The following is a 19,754-nucleotide window of genomic DNA, read 5'->3' as shown; positions in this document are numbered from 1 at the left end:
CAGACGGACGGGAGAGTGGCTGCAACATCCATGCTGGGGTGGGGGCGGGAGCAGGGGAGGGGACGCGAAGGGGGGCTGCTCTGAGCGCGCCCGGCGGGAGGAGCGCCCACCCCCGCACAGGGCCGAGCCGCCGAACAAGGACCGGCGCCCACGGGCTCGCCGCGCCCATTGTGCCGCGCACCCCTTTGTGCCGCTCGGAACGCAGCGGCTCCATGGCGTCCCCGGGAGCACGCGCGCTGCGCGGGGGCGGAGGGGGGACGCGGAGTGGAATGGTCCATGCTGCCGCGGCTGCCTGCCCCACTCGCGCCGCGCGCCGGCCCCGCACCCCTGCCTGTCGCCGCGATGGAGCAGCCGGGGCCGCCGGAAGGCTCTGCGGAGCCCGTGGGGGCTCGGCGGTCGCGCTCGGCCGGGCTGCGGCGGGGGACATCTCGGCGTGAAGAAAGGGGTGTCAGAGAGGAGCAGGGGGCGGGGACTTGAGGGAGACGCCGAGCGGGGCGCGGGAGGCCAGAAGAGCCGCGGCTCGGAGGGACGCTGCCTCCGGAGTCTCCAAATGGAGTGAGGCCGGCCCGCGGCGGCGGCCGCTGCCGGGCGCGAACGGAGCCGGGCCCCGCCGCCAGGGGGCGCAGCGCTTCCTCCCCGGCGTCCACGGAGCGGTTCGCGGTTCCCGGTTCCCGCTGCCCCGGAGCAGGAGGCGGGCCCGGCGCCTTGGGTGTGCACCCCTGCTGGCGCGAGGCCTTTGCGACCGGCCGCGGACTGGAGCCTGGGGCTCTCGCCGCCGCTCCTGACCTCCCCCTTTACCTTTTCATGTAAATGTGACTACCCACGCAGACTTTGCCCTCGCCATTTCGGTGAGTTGTGCAGCAACCCCTAACGAGGACCTGTGTACCAAGACATACATTTTTTACAAGGTGTTTTTTACAGAGGTGAAAGAGTGATTGTTCAGGTGGCCTACCTGGAAGAATTTTATGCGCCAAGGCTAACCAGACAAGGGTGCGTGGAATAGTGCTAAACACTTAAGTCAGAAATGTTTAAAGTAACTTTGGAATGTTTAACATGCCATGGACAACGCATGGGGGCCAGGAAACTGAGGCAAGGAACTGAGCTCTGGGGCTGGCGCCGTATGTAAACAAGAAGGATGGGGAGGTTCTTTAGCGATCCACACCCCACCCTTTTTATTTCAGCAACCATCCCTAGTTTATGGTTTTGTATCACCAAACAGGAGGACTGTGTCAATTCCCTCACCCTCAATAATGAGAACTTGGCAATATTTTGTATCTTCTTAAGAGTTTTCCATCCCTAGTCACTAACCCACTGATTGATAACTTAGGTGTTCAATAAACATTTGCTAAATGAATGGAGGAGTCTCTTGGATTCCAGAAGAAAGGTGGGGTCAGTGCAGCCTGTTCCTGCTGGTGGGTTCACCTGTCTGCTTTGCCCTTAAAATGAAGTTCACAGAGCTTTTACAATTTGTCACATAGAAACTCCTGCCACTGAACATTAGTTTTACTGGAGATGCCATCTCCTTGCTGAAGTAATTTAAGGGACAAGTTTTATGATCTCCCCGTCGCCACTACCACACACACAGCACTAGTAGCAGCAAGAGATGGCATTTAGGACCTAGCAGATAAGATCTTTAGTCAGCATCCTACTCTGTTGAAAGGTATGACATTGACACATTTAATTTGCCCTCCCAGTTGGTCACTTCTAGGTTCAGAAGCATCTCTTACATGAGCGAAGGAATAGCAGAATGTCTAGTTATTAGGAAGAGAGAAATTGGAATAAACTCTGAGATTTAATTAGGTGAAAATTTAATATCCTGCAGGAATGCTTCACCTGCCACTTTTTAGAACTGTAGAAAGCTCTGAAGCACTGGGAAGAGAAGCAACATGCATCTCAAATTTAATAATGTGGAAATTCATGAAGGTTGCCAGCCAACCAGCAACAACCATGTGATGTTAGTGTCTGGGAAGTTGGGATGCAGGGTTTTGTTTCTGGCACTTAATTTTGACGTCAAGTGGAGAATTATGTTTGCTACCCTTATTATTCATTGTGCCTGTTATTGGCTTTGTCAGTTTGGAGGAATTATTTGTAGAATTAATTTTGGGGGTGATGGAACTTTTTTTTATCTTCCTTTCATTGATGGTTACAGGGAAGTATACATGTGCCCTTTCATAGAACCATACACTTTTCCCTCCAGAGAGTAAATTTTATTGCATGATAATTAAAAAAAAATAAATTGAAAGTCACATAAAATGCACATGCCAAAAACATGGGTATTTTAATGGGCTTTGTGCATATCACCTGCTCTTGCTGTTTTCTCCTTCTCCAGATTGGACAGTTGCTCTTCTCCCCCTTCTGTTGCTTCACTATCTCTTATGACATTCTTATTTCAGACCAGAGCTCTTGTGATTTCTAGTACTGGCTGCCACACATGACCTGCACGTGGCAAGCTAAGAGCTCTCTGTGCTGGCATCAGGCCTTTGGTGTGTCAAACAGGAGAGGTGCTCTGTTGGTTTCCGCATGAAGCTAGTAAATCGAAGGATGGAGGTTTTGGGGGGAGGGTGGATTGGGGGTTGGTTTACACCAGATTATGTTCCAATAATTAACTCATGTGGTCACAAGACAGTATACTTAAAGAAGTGGGAAGTACAGAGGAACTCGGTTTATATCTCCTAGGAAAATTAATCACTATTTCCTGTGAGTCACATGAGTGGCTGCTGGGATGTGCTGGCTCTCCTTTCCTCCTCACGCTCCAGCTTCTGGATGCCAAGGTTAAAGAATTCAGCAGAGTCTTAGACCTCCTACCGTTGACAAGGATAACGAGGTAGCCCTTCCTGAGACCAGGGAAGGCATAATAAGTAGAGTGCTTTTGCTGAGGAAGACATCACACTTAGTCACATTCAGAAAATGCAGTGTCACAAGGGTGAGCTGCGAGTCCCAGGCAGGCAGGGTCTTGTGGCTGTTCTTTGCTGGACTCAGAAAGGTGAGGTGCTCTGACCGAATTAGGAAGGTAGTGACAATCACAGCTTTAGAAAAACTCAGGGGAATTGCCCTGGTTTTGTGAGGACTGGTATTTTTCAGACAGCATGTGCAGATGTGTCTAAAAATAAGAACAAATTGCAAACATGTCCTGCAAGTCCCATGGGTAGGATGCCACTGCCAAGAGGGCTGGGCTCTGAGAGCCCCAGGGCTCCTGGCCATTCCTGTAAACCCAGAGACCCGGGGCAGGAGAGTATGGCATGGGAACATTCTTCCTGTCCTTAGGGAAAGCATTTGATTTTATTTCACCCCCTTCCAGTTTCTTTGTTTCTTTCATTTGAAAGACAAGGCTTTAAGTCATTTAATTTTTCCGTTTTAAAATCAGTCATTACTACAGTAGACTTTCAACATCTTTTGCAAAAGAAAGGCTTTGTAATAGGTAACATTTAGCCTGACCAGGAGGTGATGCAGTGGATAGAGTGTCAGACTGGAATGCAGAGGACCCAGGTTTGAAACCTTAGGATTGCCAGCTTGAGCATGGACTCATTTGGCTTGAGTGCAGACTCACCAGCTTGAGTGTGGGATCATAGATATTACCTCATGATTGCTGGCTTGAGCCCAAAGGTTGCTGCTTGAAGCCCAAGGTCACTGGCCTGAGCAAGGGGTTACTTGCTCTGCTGTAGCCCCACCCCACCCCTACCCCCACCCCACCATGGTCAAAGCACATTAAAAAAGCAATCAATGAACAACTAAGGTGCCACAACAAAGACTTGATGCTTCTCAGCTCTCTCCCTTCCTGTCTGTCCCTATCTGTCCTTCTGTCTCTTTCGCAAAAAATAAAATAAAGTAAAAAATTTAAAAAGGTAACATTTACTGAATACTGTGTACCAGGCACTTTCTCCTTTGTAGTTTTCATTCAAACTCAAACTATAGGTGAGGTAGACTGTTCAGCTTTATGTTATAGAGAAAGAACCAAGGGTTGGGTGGGTAAGCAACTTGCCCTGTGTTAGAAACTATTGATAAATGGAGCCAGGGTTGTAACCCAGTTCTGTCTGACCCTAAAGTTTTGCAGGGAATCCCCAATTGCTGCAAGAGCAGCTGTGCTAGTCCCTCCCTTGGTGGTCCGAGGACCCATGTGGCCAGTGGACTTGCGCCTGCATTAGAGCCCAGCCTCCAGATGGGTGCTCAGCAGGAAGGGATGGTGTGCCCTGTCTGGGTCCCAGCTCTTTTTGGAAGGCTGGAATGAGACCATGAGCCTGGAGTGAACCCTACTTTTCTCCCTCTCCTTGCTCCCTGCAGCACCCTCCTCCAAGTGAGGCCCAGGCTGCTGGCCCCCAGCTCCGTATCTGCAACATAAGAGGGCTCTTTTGAGGATGTATGGGCTAACATGTGAAGCACTTAGACCGTGCAGCCAGTGCTGCATGAATGCAGCTGCTGTCCTCTTTTTCTGTTTCATTTTTAAAAATCACTGTGACCTACAGGAGAGAAGTGTCAGGAAGTCAAATCATGTAGTGTGACAGTTGAGGAAAGGATGGAGTAAGGTCTGGTTAGATATTAATGGAACTTTTAAAATCCTTCAGTGTGTTGTATTATCATTTTTCAAATGGTTTGAGCATAGTCTCTATACTGTACCTTTTAGCATGTGGCAGTGCTGCACAGCCACCGTCTCCATGGTCTCAGGTACCAGTCACAGTCATCTTCTGGGGCTCACATTCTCAAGGACACCTCCTTCTGCAGTAAGAGTCTATCTACTTCACCTTCCATATGGGCACATGACTTGGAAGGTGAGGAGGATTTGCCCTGATGGCCTGAGGTCAGGGCTGCAGGGCAGGGGTCAGCCCAGTGGCGAGTCCTAAGTTCAGTGGACATTTCTGATTTAGTAAGGCAGGAGTCAGCTGGCTGGGATTTGAACCTCGGGTTTCAGGAAGCCCAATTACTTCCCATTTCTAGGCCTGCCGTTTGTCCTGTGGGATGCTGGGCCAGCCACAAGCCTCTGGCACCTCTGATTAGCCTCACACTACTCTCACCAGAGGGCTTGCCTGGCTGATCTCTCAGGAGCAGCCAGTTCTCTTTAAAGAACTTTGTAGGAGACACCGTCGGTCAGTCCCACCCTGCTATGGGCAGAGCTCGAGAACTTCCGTTTGGGAACCTGTGGGACGTTTAGGGAAGAAACCAATGATCCTTTGCCAGGAATCATCATGCTAGGTATCCCTGCTCACACTGCTGTGGTCCTACATCCAGCCGTTAAGGAGAATTTCCCGAGTCAAATTCTTGCGTGACTCCTTATTCCCCACCTTTAACCAGTGACCTTGCTATACTCCTTCCTTGTTCTGTGGCCCGGCCACTTCTCAACTCCCTGAACCTCCTCACCTGGCTTCACCCGGGACCCAGTGCCCCTGCAGCAAGCCTCCGATTGCCCAGTTTGGTCGAGTTTTTAGGTGTCATGGAAGGAGGGGGTCAGAACATCTCCTAGGGTGCTCAGACACAGGTAACCCCGAGGAAGAACCACATGTCACAGCAGTCTACCATTCAGAGTGCAGAGACCCAGCAGGGTGGGCGTCAGCCCCGCCAAGTCTGCACTGCGTCCAGCCCGCCAGCATCCCCTGCAGCCTCACACCGTTTGCATGACCTGGCTCTCAGCACTCAGCCTGGATCCCTGATCCTGAAGACTTGGTCCAGTTTCATTTTTTCTTCCTCTTGTGAAATTTGGCTTATTTTGATAAATACCTCAGGTATCAGGCAAATGCATTGATAGAGCTTAAAATGCACGCCCTAGGAAATGCTATTTCCTTTGTGTTCATGTTTGATCTTTTTTTGTTTTTTTTTGGTTTTTTTGTTTTGTTTTTTGTATTTTTCTGAAGTTGGAAACGGGGAGGCAGTCAGACAGACTCCCACATGCACCCGACCGGGATCCACCCGGCATGCCCGCCAGGGGGCGATGCTCTGCCCATCTGGGATATTGCTCTGTTGCAACCAGAGCCATTCTAGTGCCTGAGGCAGAGGCCACAGAGCCATCCATAGCGCCCGGGCCAACTTTGCTCCAGTGGAGCCTTGGCTGCGGGAGGGGAAGAGAGAGACAGAGGAAGGAGAGGGGGAGGGGTGGAGAAGCAGATGGGCGCTTCTCCTGTGTGCCCTGGCTGGGAATCGAACCTGGGACTCCTGCACGCCAGGCTGACGCTCTACCACTGAGCCAACGGGCCAGGGCCCACGGTTGATCTTTACACCTTATTCACACCTAGGTTTGTGATGGGGACTTTTTTCTGCTCCTCCCCGCTCCCCATACTGAGGACCTTTTTATACTTTCAGAGGCAGTAATTCGGGGACAGTATAAAATGAAAGGTCTTCAGTAGTTTGTTGGTTGTTAAAATTTAATGATTTGATTTTACATTCTTAGCTTGTTTTTTTGTTTGTGGACATAGCAGAATATAACCTCACTAGTAAAGATTACGTCTTTTTTCATTTAAAAACTTTTTTGTTTCCAAAGCACTGCATGTTCACTGGAAAGTAGAGAAAAATATAAAGAAAAAATCATGGATCCATAATCCTCCTAATTGGAAGTAATTAGCATTTTGGCATGTTTCCTTCCAGCTGCTTTGTGGCGTTTTTAATTATGTAGTTGAGATATCCCCAGTGCATTTGGAAGTATGTTATTGACTGGGTAGCCCTGTAATGAACAATTGATTTTTAAATCTTTACCCATAGTTTAATGCTTGGCTCTTTCTGTCAGTAGAGGTTTTGAAGCCATGTATTGAGAAAACGTGTAGAAGTTGACTTCCTAACTTTGTATAATGGAAGTAACGGTGGTGACCAGCAGTGGTCTCAGTCCAGGTCACTTTCAGCTTGCTGTTCCTTCCATTTTCTCTGCAGGTTTTGGAGGAATTTATCAGTAATTCATTGCGTCTGACCCTGGCACGCTGCCTGTGCTCACCTGGAGGTCAGCTGTGAATGAGAGGCGCCCTGGCCCCGCCTCTTTGTTCTGCCTTCTGACCTTTGTCCCTTGTGGTGACTACATATCATAATTGTCAGGTGTGTGGAGCTCTGTGGCAGAAAGATTTGGTTTTAGGTCTTTATAACCTGAAAGTGATGAGGAAGATTAAGATATGCCCATTTGAACACTGATGGTTATTTTTGAAGTAGTCTTGTCCCTGCCTAGAATTTTCAATTAACATTTCTCCCCTGCAAAGAAAAGGCGTCTTATAGGTATATATTTAAGTTTAAAATTATTTGTATCTAGAGCACAAAATTGGAAGCAAGTGTACAGCCATGGCCCACAGCCTGTTGTTTACTAAATGTGAGTTAGTTGTTATGGAAACCCTAATGTAGTCTCTTCTAACCTTGGGGTTCTGACTGCTCTTTCCTTCCTGTTCCTTTTATCTTCTGGTTTTTACTCATCCTTCCCCCACAGAGGTTCCCAGAGGTCCATCTTCATCCTTCCGGGCCTCCTGTGTGTCGGTTGTGGGTCCTGAAGACCGGCTCTGTGTTCGGTGGATTCCCTGCGCGGAGGAGGGTTGCCCCACTGGCACCAACAGCTCCCATCCCACAGTGGGGCGTGTGGCCACCAAGGCACAGGGCAGGGAGACAAGAGGCCATTCCTGACAGAACAATCTTGAGCATGTTCCTAGTCTTTCCGAGCCCTGGATCCTGCACCTATAAAACAAGATGGTCTTTGGGGTCCCTTTGGCTCTAAAACTGCCTCTGTTTCCGCACTTGTAAAAGGAGACAAGCAGGAGTTTCTACCTCACAGACTAGGAGTTAAATTCAGTTTGCGGGGCTCCTTCCACACAGGATAAAAGATGCACTGTGGTCGGAAAGGAATGTCTCAGCAGGGTTTCTGCCTCCAGGAGCTTGCCCCAGGACCCTCTGCTCCAGAGACCCTCTGAGCCACCTGCAGTAGTGCCGCAGCACTGCCTGTAGCCGGGGACTCCCCTCCGCCCACGGGAGGTGGCCCATTCATACAGCCCTCTCTCTCTTCCCAAGGAAGCTGCTACTCCAAATCCTTGTCTCACAGCTTGCCTCTGGGGGAACTCAAACTAAAAAAAGAAGTAAAATTTCCATGATACTGTTAAGTGAAAAAAAAAAACAAGGAATGAGGATATTAAATCTTTTAGTTTCAAGATCCCTTTATACTCTTAAAAAATTGTTGAGGACCCCAAAGAGCTTTTATTTATATGGATTATCGTCAATATTTACTGTGTTAAGAATTAAAATACACCAAAAAAAAGTTTAATTAATTTATTTAAAAATAACCATAATCAATTCATTACAAGTTATTACCAATAACATTTTTTATGAAAAATAACTATTTTCCCCAAAAAAATCTTAGTGAAAAGAGTGGTATCATTTATATTTTTGCAGATCTCTTTAATAGCTGACTTAGTACAAGACAGCTGAATTTTCAGATCTGCCTCTGTATTTAATCTGCTGCGAACTAATATATCTTGTAGCTCCAGGAAACCTCTCCTGCTTACCCATGTGAGAAAAGGGGCAATAGTATCTCAGTGTTATTGTGAAAATAGTAGTGTTTGATCTTATGGACCCCACTGAAAGAAAATCAAAATGCCCTGGTTGTAAAAGTGTCAATTTCTGTCATGTCAATTCCCACTATGGCCAACTGCAAGCTACCACTTGACCTCACTAATAGTGGTTTGGGGAGAGAGACAGTCTGTACCATCATGTACCAGCCCCCTAGTCTGGCTACAGCGAATCTGTGTGTGACACACACTGAGAACCACTGGCACAGAATAGCTTTGGTGGAATGCATAAGAAAAAGAAAAATTGCATGATTGCTTCCAAGAGAGTAAGGAACCCAGTGACTGGAGGACAGTGGACTTTTAAACCAAATATTCTTTTGAATTTTGTTTCATGTGCATGTATTATCTAGTCAAAAAGGAAAAAAAAAAAGATTTTAAGTATCTTCCCTTTTTTTGTGTGATAGAGACAGTGAGAGAGACAGGGATAGACAGGAAGGGAGAGAGATGAGAAGCATCAATTCATTGTGGCATCTTAGTTGTTCATTGATTGCTTTCTCATATGTGCCTTGACCAGGGGAGGGAGGGGGCTACAGCAGAGCGAATGACCCCTTGCTCAAGACAGTGACCTTGGGCTCAAGCCAGCGACCTTTGGGCTAAAGTCTATGATCCCATGCTCAAGCTGGTGAGCCCATGCTCAAGCCGAATGAACCCTCGCTCAAGCCAGTGACCTTGGGGTTCTGAACCTGGGCTCTCTGCTTCCCAGTCCGATGCTTTATCCACTGCGCCACTGCCTGGTCAGGCTCATCTTCCTTTCTTAAAATAAACTCAGAAAATGTAAGTTGACCTATAATTGTAAATCTTTTCAGCTTTTCCGTTTGTTTGTGGTATCTCTTAGAATTGGTTTGTTCTTAAGTTTGTTTTATTGACTTTAGAGAGAGAGCGCGCGAGCGAGAGACAGGAACATAGAGCTGTTCCTGTACGTGCCCTGCCCGGGGAGCGACCGGCAACCTCTGCACTTTGGGACGGTGCTCCAAACAACCAAGCTATTTGGCCAGGGATAGAATCGTTTTTTTTCTGAGCAGCAATGAATGGTCCTCACTTCTCTGCCTCGTCTTTCTTTACTCCCGAGCATCCCTTCCTGCCCCCAGCCAGGTGCATGCTGATATCTGGGGTTCAGATGCAGCCTCATTGCAGCATGAGGCACAGGGGCAGCTCCTCCACTACTGCCATTTATGCAGCCATTTTAAGCAACTTACCCTTTGTAATTTGATATTTGAATGGCTAAAGCATCTTATTTGCAAACGTTTGGGTTTACCTTCTTACCCTTTTTTTTGTGCTTTTTGTAAACTGAAGGCTTTTCTGATGACATACTGATCTTCCCTCAGCCACAAACAGAATTATACCCATGCATGGAAAATTGGATATTGCCTGTCTCACTTTGTACAGAATGACAGACTAGGAGGCATTTATTGATTGACTGATAGATTTTTAGCGAGAGAGGAAGGGGGAGAGACAGAGAGGAACATCAATCTGTTTCTGTATGTGCCCTGACTGGGGGTTGAACCAGCAACCTCTGTGTATCCAGACGAGGCTCTAATCAACTGAGCTATTCAGCCAGCGCAAGAGTAGGAGGCATTTTAATAAAATTCTATATACTCCTACAAGCTCTGAATCATTGGAAACCTTTCTGTACCAGAGACAGTCACTTTCCTAAACTCTTTTGTTTTTTAAAGAGCGTTTTACTTATTAGATTAACCACTGGAGATTAGTCCTGTTTGAGAGTCACCCTTCGATATGTTATTGATGGCTTAGAACCTGTGCTGGTTTAACTAGAGCCAGCAGCGAGCTACACAGGTCTCCCTGGCACACGTCCCCTTCTTCAGTGAAATCATCTTCCCTTGGGCTTGGTCAGGAGTGTTTGTTTTTGAGGGACATGGAACAGCCACCTCTTGGGAAGGAAGCTGATTTTCATGAACCTGTGAATGCATAGACCGTCTCACATTTGAGATTCGTGGTGAGAGGAATAAGGATTTGAACAGGAGAGAATGTTAGCCTGAGACACCCCCACCCCACCCCCCAGTGCTGCAGGCACAGGACCTTGCCATTTAGCAGCCTGGGTGGGCGGGAGTGTGGTGGTTGGTCGCTCCTACAAAACCTATAGTTAAGTAACGGAAGGAATTTCTATGGCATGCTTGGCATCCGGATACTCCTTATCCACCCAGGATGAGCAGCCCTGTGACCTTCACTCTGCAGATGACCAGGAAGTGGAGGTAGTAAACACTGCACCGTCCCCTTCCCACCCAGCCCTGAGGTTGTTAGTGCAGTGTCACCACGTCAGCTCAGGATGCCTGGAAGTGACCCACACATGCCTCTCGTAGAAACTTCTGCACTTTGGGCTGGAGTCTGTATATAATAAGCACAAGACACACTGGTTCTCCAGGTGCTACATGGAGATGGAAGGAGATTTGGATGGTCCAGCTGCTGTTGGACCAGGAAGTCCAAGGCTGAAAACTGGCCCCCCAGCAGAACATCAACAGGAGAATGAAGATTGTCTTAGTTGCCTCTTCTGGTGGCTGATGGGAGATACACACAGACTTGGTTTCAACCCTAGTACTGCCGCTTACCAGCTGTGTGGCACTGCCAAGTTCCTGCCCTCCGTATCCTTTCTTCCCCCTTCCAGTATTTAAGTATTTTACTTCCTTAATCAGAACATTATAAAAATATTTTCCCAACTTCAAAGACAAATGAAAATTGTGTATATTGAAGGTATATACTCTCAGTTTCCTTATGGGTAAAATTGGGATTAAACTAGCTCAGGGCGGGATGGAGGCACACAGAGTGGTTGGCGGTACCGGGAACGCAGGGTGTGGGCTGCAGATGGCAGCGAGGCCCCTCGCCTCACTCCCCAGCACGTGCGCCCAATGCCCTCGTGGGTTTTCCAGGCCTTGCAAATGGGAAATTCCCCAGCTTTCCAAAGAGCATAGCTGCTTTGCTGGCTGGGAGGGAAGGGGCCCACTGCACTGTGTTCTGGGTTACTTCTCTGCTAGTCTAGCATCTGTCCCTGGTCTATAAATGAACACAGAAATGTTTTCCAAAGCAGATGCACTCTGGGCACCTTGTGTGCCTGGAGAGCCGCCACCGTCCTCCACCTCCCTGCTGTGAGCTTCGGTGGCTCCTCCTCTACTTGTCCTCACTCTGTAGGTGACTCAGGTGTGTGCTCCTTCACAATTCTTTGACAAGGCAGTCACAGGAGCTCAGAATTCAGGTGCTCATTGCTTGCTGTTGTGTCACGTGGTGGTGGTTCAGAAAGTACCCTTCCTGCTCACTGGGCCACATCCCTGCAGAGACCACGCCCAGCCCCTGGCCCCAGGCCTCCCGGGCTCCCCGCTGCTCTGGTGGAGTGGGGGTGTGCGGACAGGCATCCTGTTAGGTGGCCCAGGGCCTTGCTCAGCCCTTGTGCTTCTGTCTGCTGTGTTTTTCAACGACTCCTATTTTATTTTCTTCCAGGATTCACTTGTCCTTTTAGTGCTTCTGTTCTACTTAGCCAGAGTCTCTGTGGTTTTCTTTCACTATGACTCCTTCCCCCCTAACAAATCATTCTTCATCTCCTCCCTTCCCCACTTTTTCTCTCCAGAATGTATTGTGCTTGGTTTTGTACACTGGCCCCTCTCCGCCAGCCGTTTTCTCATCCTCCTGGTCTGTTCTGCCGTCTCACCTCTGCCCTGGATCGGAGGGAGTGGGTTATGACCCCATGGCAGGTTTCCAAGGGCAGTTGCCACGCTCGCTCGCCCTCGGGTGACGCCTGAGTGAGTCTCCTCGAGAGGCCCTGACTGGGCTGGGAGGCCGGAGGCCTGACTGCCTCACCTCCAGCTGCCTGCCTGCTGAAATGCAGTTGTCAGTTTGACTTGCAAATGGTACTTCCCACCTGCCTGCCTGTACCTCCCCTCAGAGACACCCAGATCCGAGGGTGTCATCAAACGTGTGGTGTATTTGCTAGAATTCACCTCTGGTAAAATAGTTCTTAAGCTGCTGAAGTTTTCCCATAGTATCACCTTGTGTGTTATGTTTTCCGAATAGGGGATAGTTTGTTAAATAGGAATTATTCTTAGTGTGATTTCAGTCTTTGTTTTTTTATTTTTTTTTTATTTTAATTTTTTAAAATTTATTCATTTTAGGGAGGAGAGAGAGTGAGAGAGAGAAAGGGGGGGAGGAGCAGGAAGCATCAACTCCCATATGTGCCTTGACCAGACAAGGTTTCGTACCGGCGACCTCAGTGTTCCAGGTCAATGCTTTATCCACTGCGCCACTACAGGTCAGGCCTGTGATTTCAGTCTTAAATCTTAAATTTTCTTATTCATTCCTCTGAAAATTAGTAATACAGGGATGAACATAATTGTTCCTGTCATAAAGTGAACGTTACACACTGTGACTAGTACTATGTAAGTGTTGCTGTTATTAGTAAATTTGGACATTCTCCTGTGCCTGGGTCCCCAGACACTCCCTCTGTCTTGCCCCGACCCCCAGCACGCCATTCACTGGTGTGAAACGGGACCACACACCATTCCACAGCTGCTCTGTCAGTGGTTTATTGTACTTTGTAGATGGCATCCCTCTTCCTTATAGAAGTTTCTTAGGAGATGCTTCTTAGTACTGCGCTCCTCTGATCCCTAACCAAAATGAGACTGATATTTATAGTCCGCTTAATCAGTTGTGGGAACCACAACCCCCAATGTCGTTCATAAAGGCTGTCGTCTCTATTTTTTCTCACTACTAGCTTATGGGTTTTATGGACATTCTGTTACATGATCTGAGGAACCTCAGAGACTCACAGGTGCTTTTCCTCACGGTGTCTGTTCCGTTCCTGCAGCGAGAGGGGCCAGCCCTGCACCACACCCTGAAACTCATGCAGGGCTCCTTCCTTCCCACCCGCCGCATCTCCTTGTCAGTAAAGAGAAGGGTTTGGACCAGATTGTGTGGCACTTGGGAACTTCAAAAACCTACAGCACCTCTTTCTCTGAAAGAGAAAGTTGTTTTCTGAAGAAAAGGCTAGACCAGCACCATCCAATAAAAATATAAAGCAAGCCACATATGTAATTTAAAATTTTCTAGTAGCCACATTAAAAAAAGGTGAAATTAATTTGAATATAGTATATTTTATTTAACCCAATGAGTAAAAAAACCTTATTTCAACATTAATGTAAAAATATTTTAATGAGATATTTTATACTCTTCCCGCTATGCGACGTCTTTGAAATCCAGCGGGTATGTCTCCCTCCATTTGGATCAGCCACATTTCCATTCTTCAGTAGCCACGCGGCTCGTGGCTGCGCTCATGGGCAGCACAGGTCTCTTCGGACCACCTGGAGGCCTGGGACCTCAGCTCGAGTCCACAGGACCCATAGCTTCCGTCCTCGGTCAGCCTTTTCATTTTTGTGCGCGGAATTTATAAAAGACTGATTTTCTTAAGGAACACCCCCCTCGCTCTGTAAGCTCCCTCAGTCAGAGCTGTGAGACACCTTCTAGCCACGCGGAGCCTTGCAGAAGCGCTCCCAGCAGGTGCACGGAGGCCTGGCTACTTTGAGCACCCGCAAATGAGAAGGAGGGGGTGTGCTTTTCCTTGGTGTTGCAGAGCGGTGTGGGCTTAACTTCTACCTGGTGCCAGGGCTGGGGAAAAGGGAGTTTTCCATGGGACGGAAAATTAAGAAATAAATCGAGCAGTAAATCAACACTTTGTCTTTGTCTTTACATGTAGTGGAATAGAAGATGAACTCAACTGAATTCAGTGAAGATGTAGAAGAAGGTAAAAAAAAAAAACCTTAAGAATTATTTTTAACATTGTGGGGTCATACATTCATATGATTTAAAAATATAAGAAGATACAAAATGAAAAATCAATGGAAGCCCCCCTCCCCCGTTCCCATGCCCCTCCACCCATGTGTCTTTCTAGAGTTACTTTTTAAAAAGCATCATTTAAAAGATAGTATTTGTTTCCCTCCATCTCCTCTCCTTCCTCCCACCCTTCAAAAAGACTTTAAAACCAGTCTGAACAAAATGTTCTTAGTGCATGGTTTTATTGTATAGCACTAGTGCGGTAAGATAAAAACTGCCTGGTTGGAAAGTGCAGTTTTATTGTGACTAGACTTTATCGTCTGAGTGGAGTGTCAAAGGGCGACCCACAAACAACGTGTCACTTAGGGAGCCCTGCTGATCTCTGAGTGGCCCAGTGGTCTCTCTCGCTGAGCCCTCTCTCTTCTCTGCCACAGTTCTAAAAAATAACACTGTGAAAGTGGAGACGGAGGCTGAAGATGCTGCCCTGGACTGCTCAGTGAATTCCCGGTCTTCGGAGAAGCCCCCTCTGGACAGCGTCTTCACCACCCTCCAGGACTCCAGCAAGCGAAAGCAGCCAGGTAGCGAGAGCCAGCCAGACTCTGTCTCCAGCGTGAAGAGGCGGCGGCTCATTCCCGAGGTGAGCGCCAAGCCCCTTCCCCGTCTGCTTGGGCTCTGACCCTCTGATGAGACACAGAATCTCTACTTGTGGGATCTGGGCAGCTCCTAAACTCCTGGGCGTGAGAAGGCTTTCATTTCAGCTGTCCCATCTCTGGCTTAAGTGTCGACTGGAATCTTGTCTATGTCTGGGTTCATTAAGGGGAAAGGGAGTCTTCACAAGCACCTGCCTTTGAGTTCTTTGTTTTGCTCTGCTCTATAGAGAAGGCAAGAACTTGTTGAAGGCAAGCCTACATTTTACGTAGTACATACACCCTTAACATAGATTCTTGGAAAAGTTTCAAGGGTTCCCAGGCCCTTTTCTAAATCAAATCCGTCTTTTATGTTTATTGGAGAGCTTGATGCCTAAAGAAACTGTTCAGTGAATCTTTTTCTAAAGTGGAGAATTCTGTATCATACCCGTTATCCCTAAGTTATCTATTGTACGAATTTGCCTTATTTCTTAGTCATCTGCTAGTTGTATTGAACTTTGCTAAATTCTGAGAGAGAAAATGGAACTGACATAGTGGCCCGCTCTAGCAGCCTGCGGTCCAGATGGGAGATGAGACGTGTACACAGAACAGTGAAGACTGAGGAGAGAGAGGCTGCTTTGGGAGACAAGCAGGTGTCCAGCCCGGATCTCTCTCCAGACAGCCTCCCCCTGGACCAGCAGATTATATACCTTGAACTCTTAGAACATTTTCCCAAACCCCCCCCCCCCCACCCACATTTATTCTCTTTCGGGGACCCAGATAGTTATATCAGTTTCTGCATGTGTGTTCAAAAGAGCCCCCCATTTTCAAGGCTCCTTGTCATTAGCCAGAGCACCGTGGGTTATCAGCCTGAGATTCTTTGGGTTATTATTCGTGTATTTTAATTCTCCTCTATTAGATGCTAGGGCAGGTCCAAATAAATTGGGAATTTATGGATTTTAGAGACAAAGTGAGTCTTCAGTAAGTAAAAATTGCACTTTAAATGGCAAAATGATGAGGTTAAGATTTTCACCAGGGTTTAAATATATATGTTTACATTACATTGTAATGAGAACTGACAGCATTCCACATCATGGAGTATTGAGTAATTCATTCATTCATTCATTCATTCATCTATTTATTAAGACTCTATCTTCCTCTGAGAGCTTTTCTGACATATACTTCACATACTAAATTCACCAATTTAAAATGCACAGTTCATAGGTTTTTCATATGTTCACAGAGTTGTGCAGCCACCACCACAATAAATTTAAAACATTTTCATTACCCCACAAAGAAATCCTGCACCCATTAGCAGTCAGGGCCATTCCTCCTCTAGCTCCTGACAACTACTAATCTACTTTCTGTCTCTGTGGATTTGCCTCTTCTGAACATTTGTTACAATTAGAATCATAGACTATGTGGCCTTTGTGTTTTGTTTCTTTTACTTAGCAAATGTTTACAGTGTTCATCCATGCTGTAGCATGTATCAGTACTTGATTCTTTTTTTTTTTTCTTTTTTTTTTTTTTTTTTACAGAGACAGAGGGATAGACAGGGACAGACAGACAGGAACGGAGAGATGAGAAGCATCAATCATTAGTTTTTCATTGTGCATTGCGACACCTTAGTTGTTCATTGATTGCTATATCACATGTGCCTTTACCGCGGGCCTTCAGACTAACCCCTTGCTCAAGCCAGAAACCTTGGGTCCAAGCTGATGAGCTTTCTGCTCAAACCAGATGAGCCCGTGCTCAAGCTGGCGACCTCAGGGTCTCGAACCTGGGTCCTTGGAATCCCAGTCCAACGCTTTATCCACTGCGCCACCACCTGGTCAGGCAGTACTTTATTCTTTTTTATGGCCAAATAATATTCCATGGTGTGAATACAGTCGTCCCTCGCCATATCGTGGTTCACTTTTTGCAGTCTCACTATATCGTGGATTTTTAAATTGTATATATCTAATTTAGTATCGCAGAGTTTTCGCAGTATTATGGGATTTTGTGGTATATAGATATTTTTATTATTTCTATTATTTTTGTGGTAAAATAAGCAATTTCTAGCCTAAAAAATTGAAAACTATATAAAAATACTAATTAAAGCATATTAAAAGAATATTAAATAGAGGCCCTGGCTGGTTGGCTCAGTGGTAGAGTGTCAGCCTGGCGTGTGGAAGTCCCGGTTCAATTCCCGGCCAGGGCACACAGGAGAAGTGCCCATCTGCTTCTCCACCCCTCCCTCTCTCCTTCCTCTCTGTCTCTTCCCCTCTCACAGCTGAGGCTCCGTTGGAGCAAAGATGGCCCGGGCGCTGGGGATGGCTCCATGGCCTCTGCCTCAGGCGCTAGAGTGGCTCTGGTCGCAACAGAGCGACGCCCCAGATGGGCAGAGCATCGCCCCCTGGTGGGCATGCTGGGTGGGTTTCGGTCGGGCGCATGCGGGAGTCTGTCTGACTGCCTCCCCGTTTCCAGCTTCGGAAAAATACAAAAAAAAAAAAAAGAATATTAAACAGAAATAAAACCTTAAAAGATATATAAATAATGAAGTAAATATAAGGTCGCTACTTTGCAGGTTTTCACCTGTCGCGAGGTGGGGGGAGGTCTGGAACCTAACCCCTGTGGTAGACGAGGGACACTGGAGACCATATTTTGTTTATCCATTTATCAGTTCATGGACATTTGGGTTGCTTTTACTTTTGGATTATCATGAGTAATAAATACTCAACCAATACATTTTTGACAATCTATAATGCCCAGAAAGTTGCACTTTTTATACCTACCTGAGCTCCCCCCCCCCCCCCCAAAGGATCGATTAGAAATATCCCGCCCTTGACTCTGGCGGCCTGAACAGCCACTAGCTGGATACCTTGTTGCCCGGAGGAATTTTTCATGTGTGAAAGGCAGTTTCTAGTGCAGGAAGTAGTGACTACAGGTTCAGTCTCAGAGCTCTGTCTGCTGAGATTCCTTTTGTGGCAAATGAAAGCTACACAGTGGTTAGTAGAATAGCTCCTTTGAAAAACATTTAACCATTTGCTTTTTCTTATGTTTTACTTTAAACCATAATTTATTATCCTTTTCCCTAATGATTGATATTTAGGTGTTTGCACTTTTATACTAGTGTAAATAGTGCCACAGAATCACCTATGTATATACACCTAGTGCCTCTGTGAGTGTACCTATGGGTTGGATTCCTAGAGGTTATTTTGAAAGTGTTGAAAAATTTGAAAGATACTATGTTAAGTTCCTAAAGGAACTTCTGAAAATATTTTTTTCTGCTTGTCATCTGCTTATGATCAGTCCTACAAAATCCTTTTAAGTTTGCTAGTAAAGCCAGTCAAGAAGTAGAACACAAAGTTGAGTATTGATTCACTTTTGCTGTGTAACAACCCCCTTCCCCCCAAAAAACTTAAAACAACCACCACTTTATTCAGAATTGTTGTGGATTAGCTGGTGGTTCTCCTGGTGTGCCTAACATGATTGGGGCGAGGCGGTCTGGGGTGACCTCACGCCCCTTTCAGGGGTGACCAGCCTCCCCTGGGCCAACAGGGATGACTGCAGCGTCCCCTTAGTACTTTCTCACTCTCCCGGAGGCTAGTCCAGGCTTGTCCGTGGGACACGGAAGAGCTCCTGGGAGCCAGACAGGACAGGCTCTGAGTGCAGGCTCTTCAGGCCTCTGCTGGCGTCATCTGTACTCAGTGTCCCGCTGGTCAAAGCAGGTCACGTGGCCCAACCTACATGCAAAGTGTGGGACAACAGATTCCACCCCGATGGCAGGAACAACAAAGTCCCAAAGCAAAGAGGCTCTCACACAGGACGGGGGAACTAGTGTGGCCATTTTTATAAACAGTTCACCACAATAAGAAACAGCAAGCCCCACATCAAGAAGGAAGCCCAGGTCGTGGCCTTTGTGGACAATCCAGGTGGTCCCAGTCCCTCAGTGCACAAATGGTGTCACTGTCCCTTCATTCAGTACATTTTTGTTATCGTGGCATCATAGAGAATCTCATATACTTGAAGCAGAAAGGTAAAGAGAAGGTTCTTAAGATTTGTGTTTTAGTTGAATCTTTCACTATGTGAATGAAGCAAGTCAGAAAAATCCGGCATGGGGTTCACCATGGAGGGATTGTCCACAGGTCACATGAATGACGTAATGGGTTTCAAACGCTCCTCTTCAACTGGTCGGGTAGCCAGCTTTGTCAGGCCAGAGCTTCGGGCATCACTCAAGAATTCTGACTTGTTCAGAGAAAAGAGAACCAAAACATATTTGAATATTTCTAATATGACTAGTCCAGTTTACATATTCTAATTGGTCACATATGTTTACTTCTCAGTGGATTTGCTACAGTTCTAACCCATTAGATTTTGGCAAGGAAAAGACATGCTCAGTCCCTGGAATTTTATTTATTTATTTATTTTTTACAGGGACAGAGAGAGGGATAGATAGGGACAGACAGACAGAAACAGAGAGAGATGAGAAGCATCAATCATCAGTTTTTCGTTGCAACACCTTAGTTGTTCATTGATTGCTTTCTCACATGTGCCTTGACTGTGGGCCTTCAGCAGACTTGAGTAACCCCTTGCTCAAGCCGGCGACCTTGGGCTCAAGCTGGCGACCTCGGGGTCTCAAACCTGGGTCCTCCACATCCCAGTCCGACCCTCTATCCACTGCGCCACCGCCTGGTCAAGCTCAGTCTCTGGATTTTATTTTGGGTGTTTATTAACTATGTTCATTTTCCTTAGTGTATGTAAAGTAAGGTTGATACCCCTTCACTCCTGTTCTGTAAAAAGAACACAAGTAAAACCTCCTGAAATTCTTGAGCTCCTTGTAGAAAGATGTCATGTGATTTCAAGGCAG

At 46.9% G+C, this 19,754-nt stretch overlaps 1 protein-coding gene across 3 annotated transcripts in view; it reads left to right on the top strand.

Moving 5' to 3' along the window:
- The window catches only part of BEND3 (BEN domain containing 3), a 36,386-nt gene that overhangs the window by 1,038 nt on the left and 15,594 nt on the right, over nucleotides 1–19,754 (top strand). For 2 of the 3 annotated variants that reach the window (XM_066248053.1, XM_066248055.1), the window contains exons 2-3: nucleotides 14,203–14,250; nucleotides 14,714–14,916. In XM_066248053.1, the coding sequence (XP_066104150.1) occupies nucleotides 14,214–14,250; nucleotides 14,714–14,916 (240 nt within the window). In that variant the 5' untranslated portion in view covers nucleotides 14,203–14,213. Of the gene's footprint in view, nucleotides 1–12,668; nucleotides 12,763–14,202; nucleotides 14,251–14,713; nucleotides 14,917–19,754 lie in introns of those variants that run through there. The other variant, XM_066248056.1, reaches the window with a different exon arrangement.

This window comes from Saccopteryx bilineata, chromosome 12, assembly GCF_036850765.1.
Source record: "Saccopteryx bilineata isolate mSacBil1 chromosome 12, mSacBil1_pri_phased_curated, whole genome shotgun sequence".
Taxonomy (NCBI): Eukaryota; Metazoa; Chordata; class Mammalia; order Chiroptera; family Emballonuridae; genus Saccopteryx; species Saccopteryx bilineata.
Note: the sequence above shows the minus strand (reverse complement) of the source record. Positions and strands in the feature narration are given on the sequence as shown.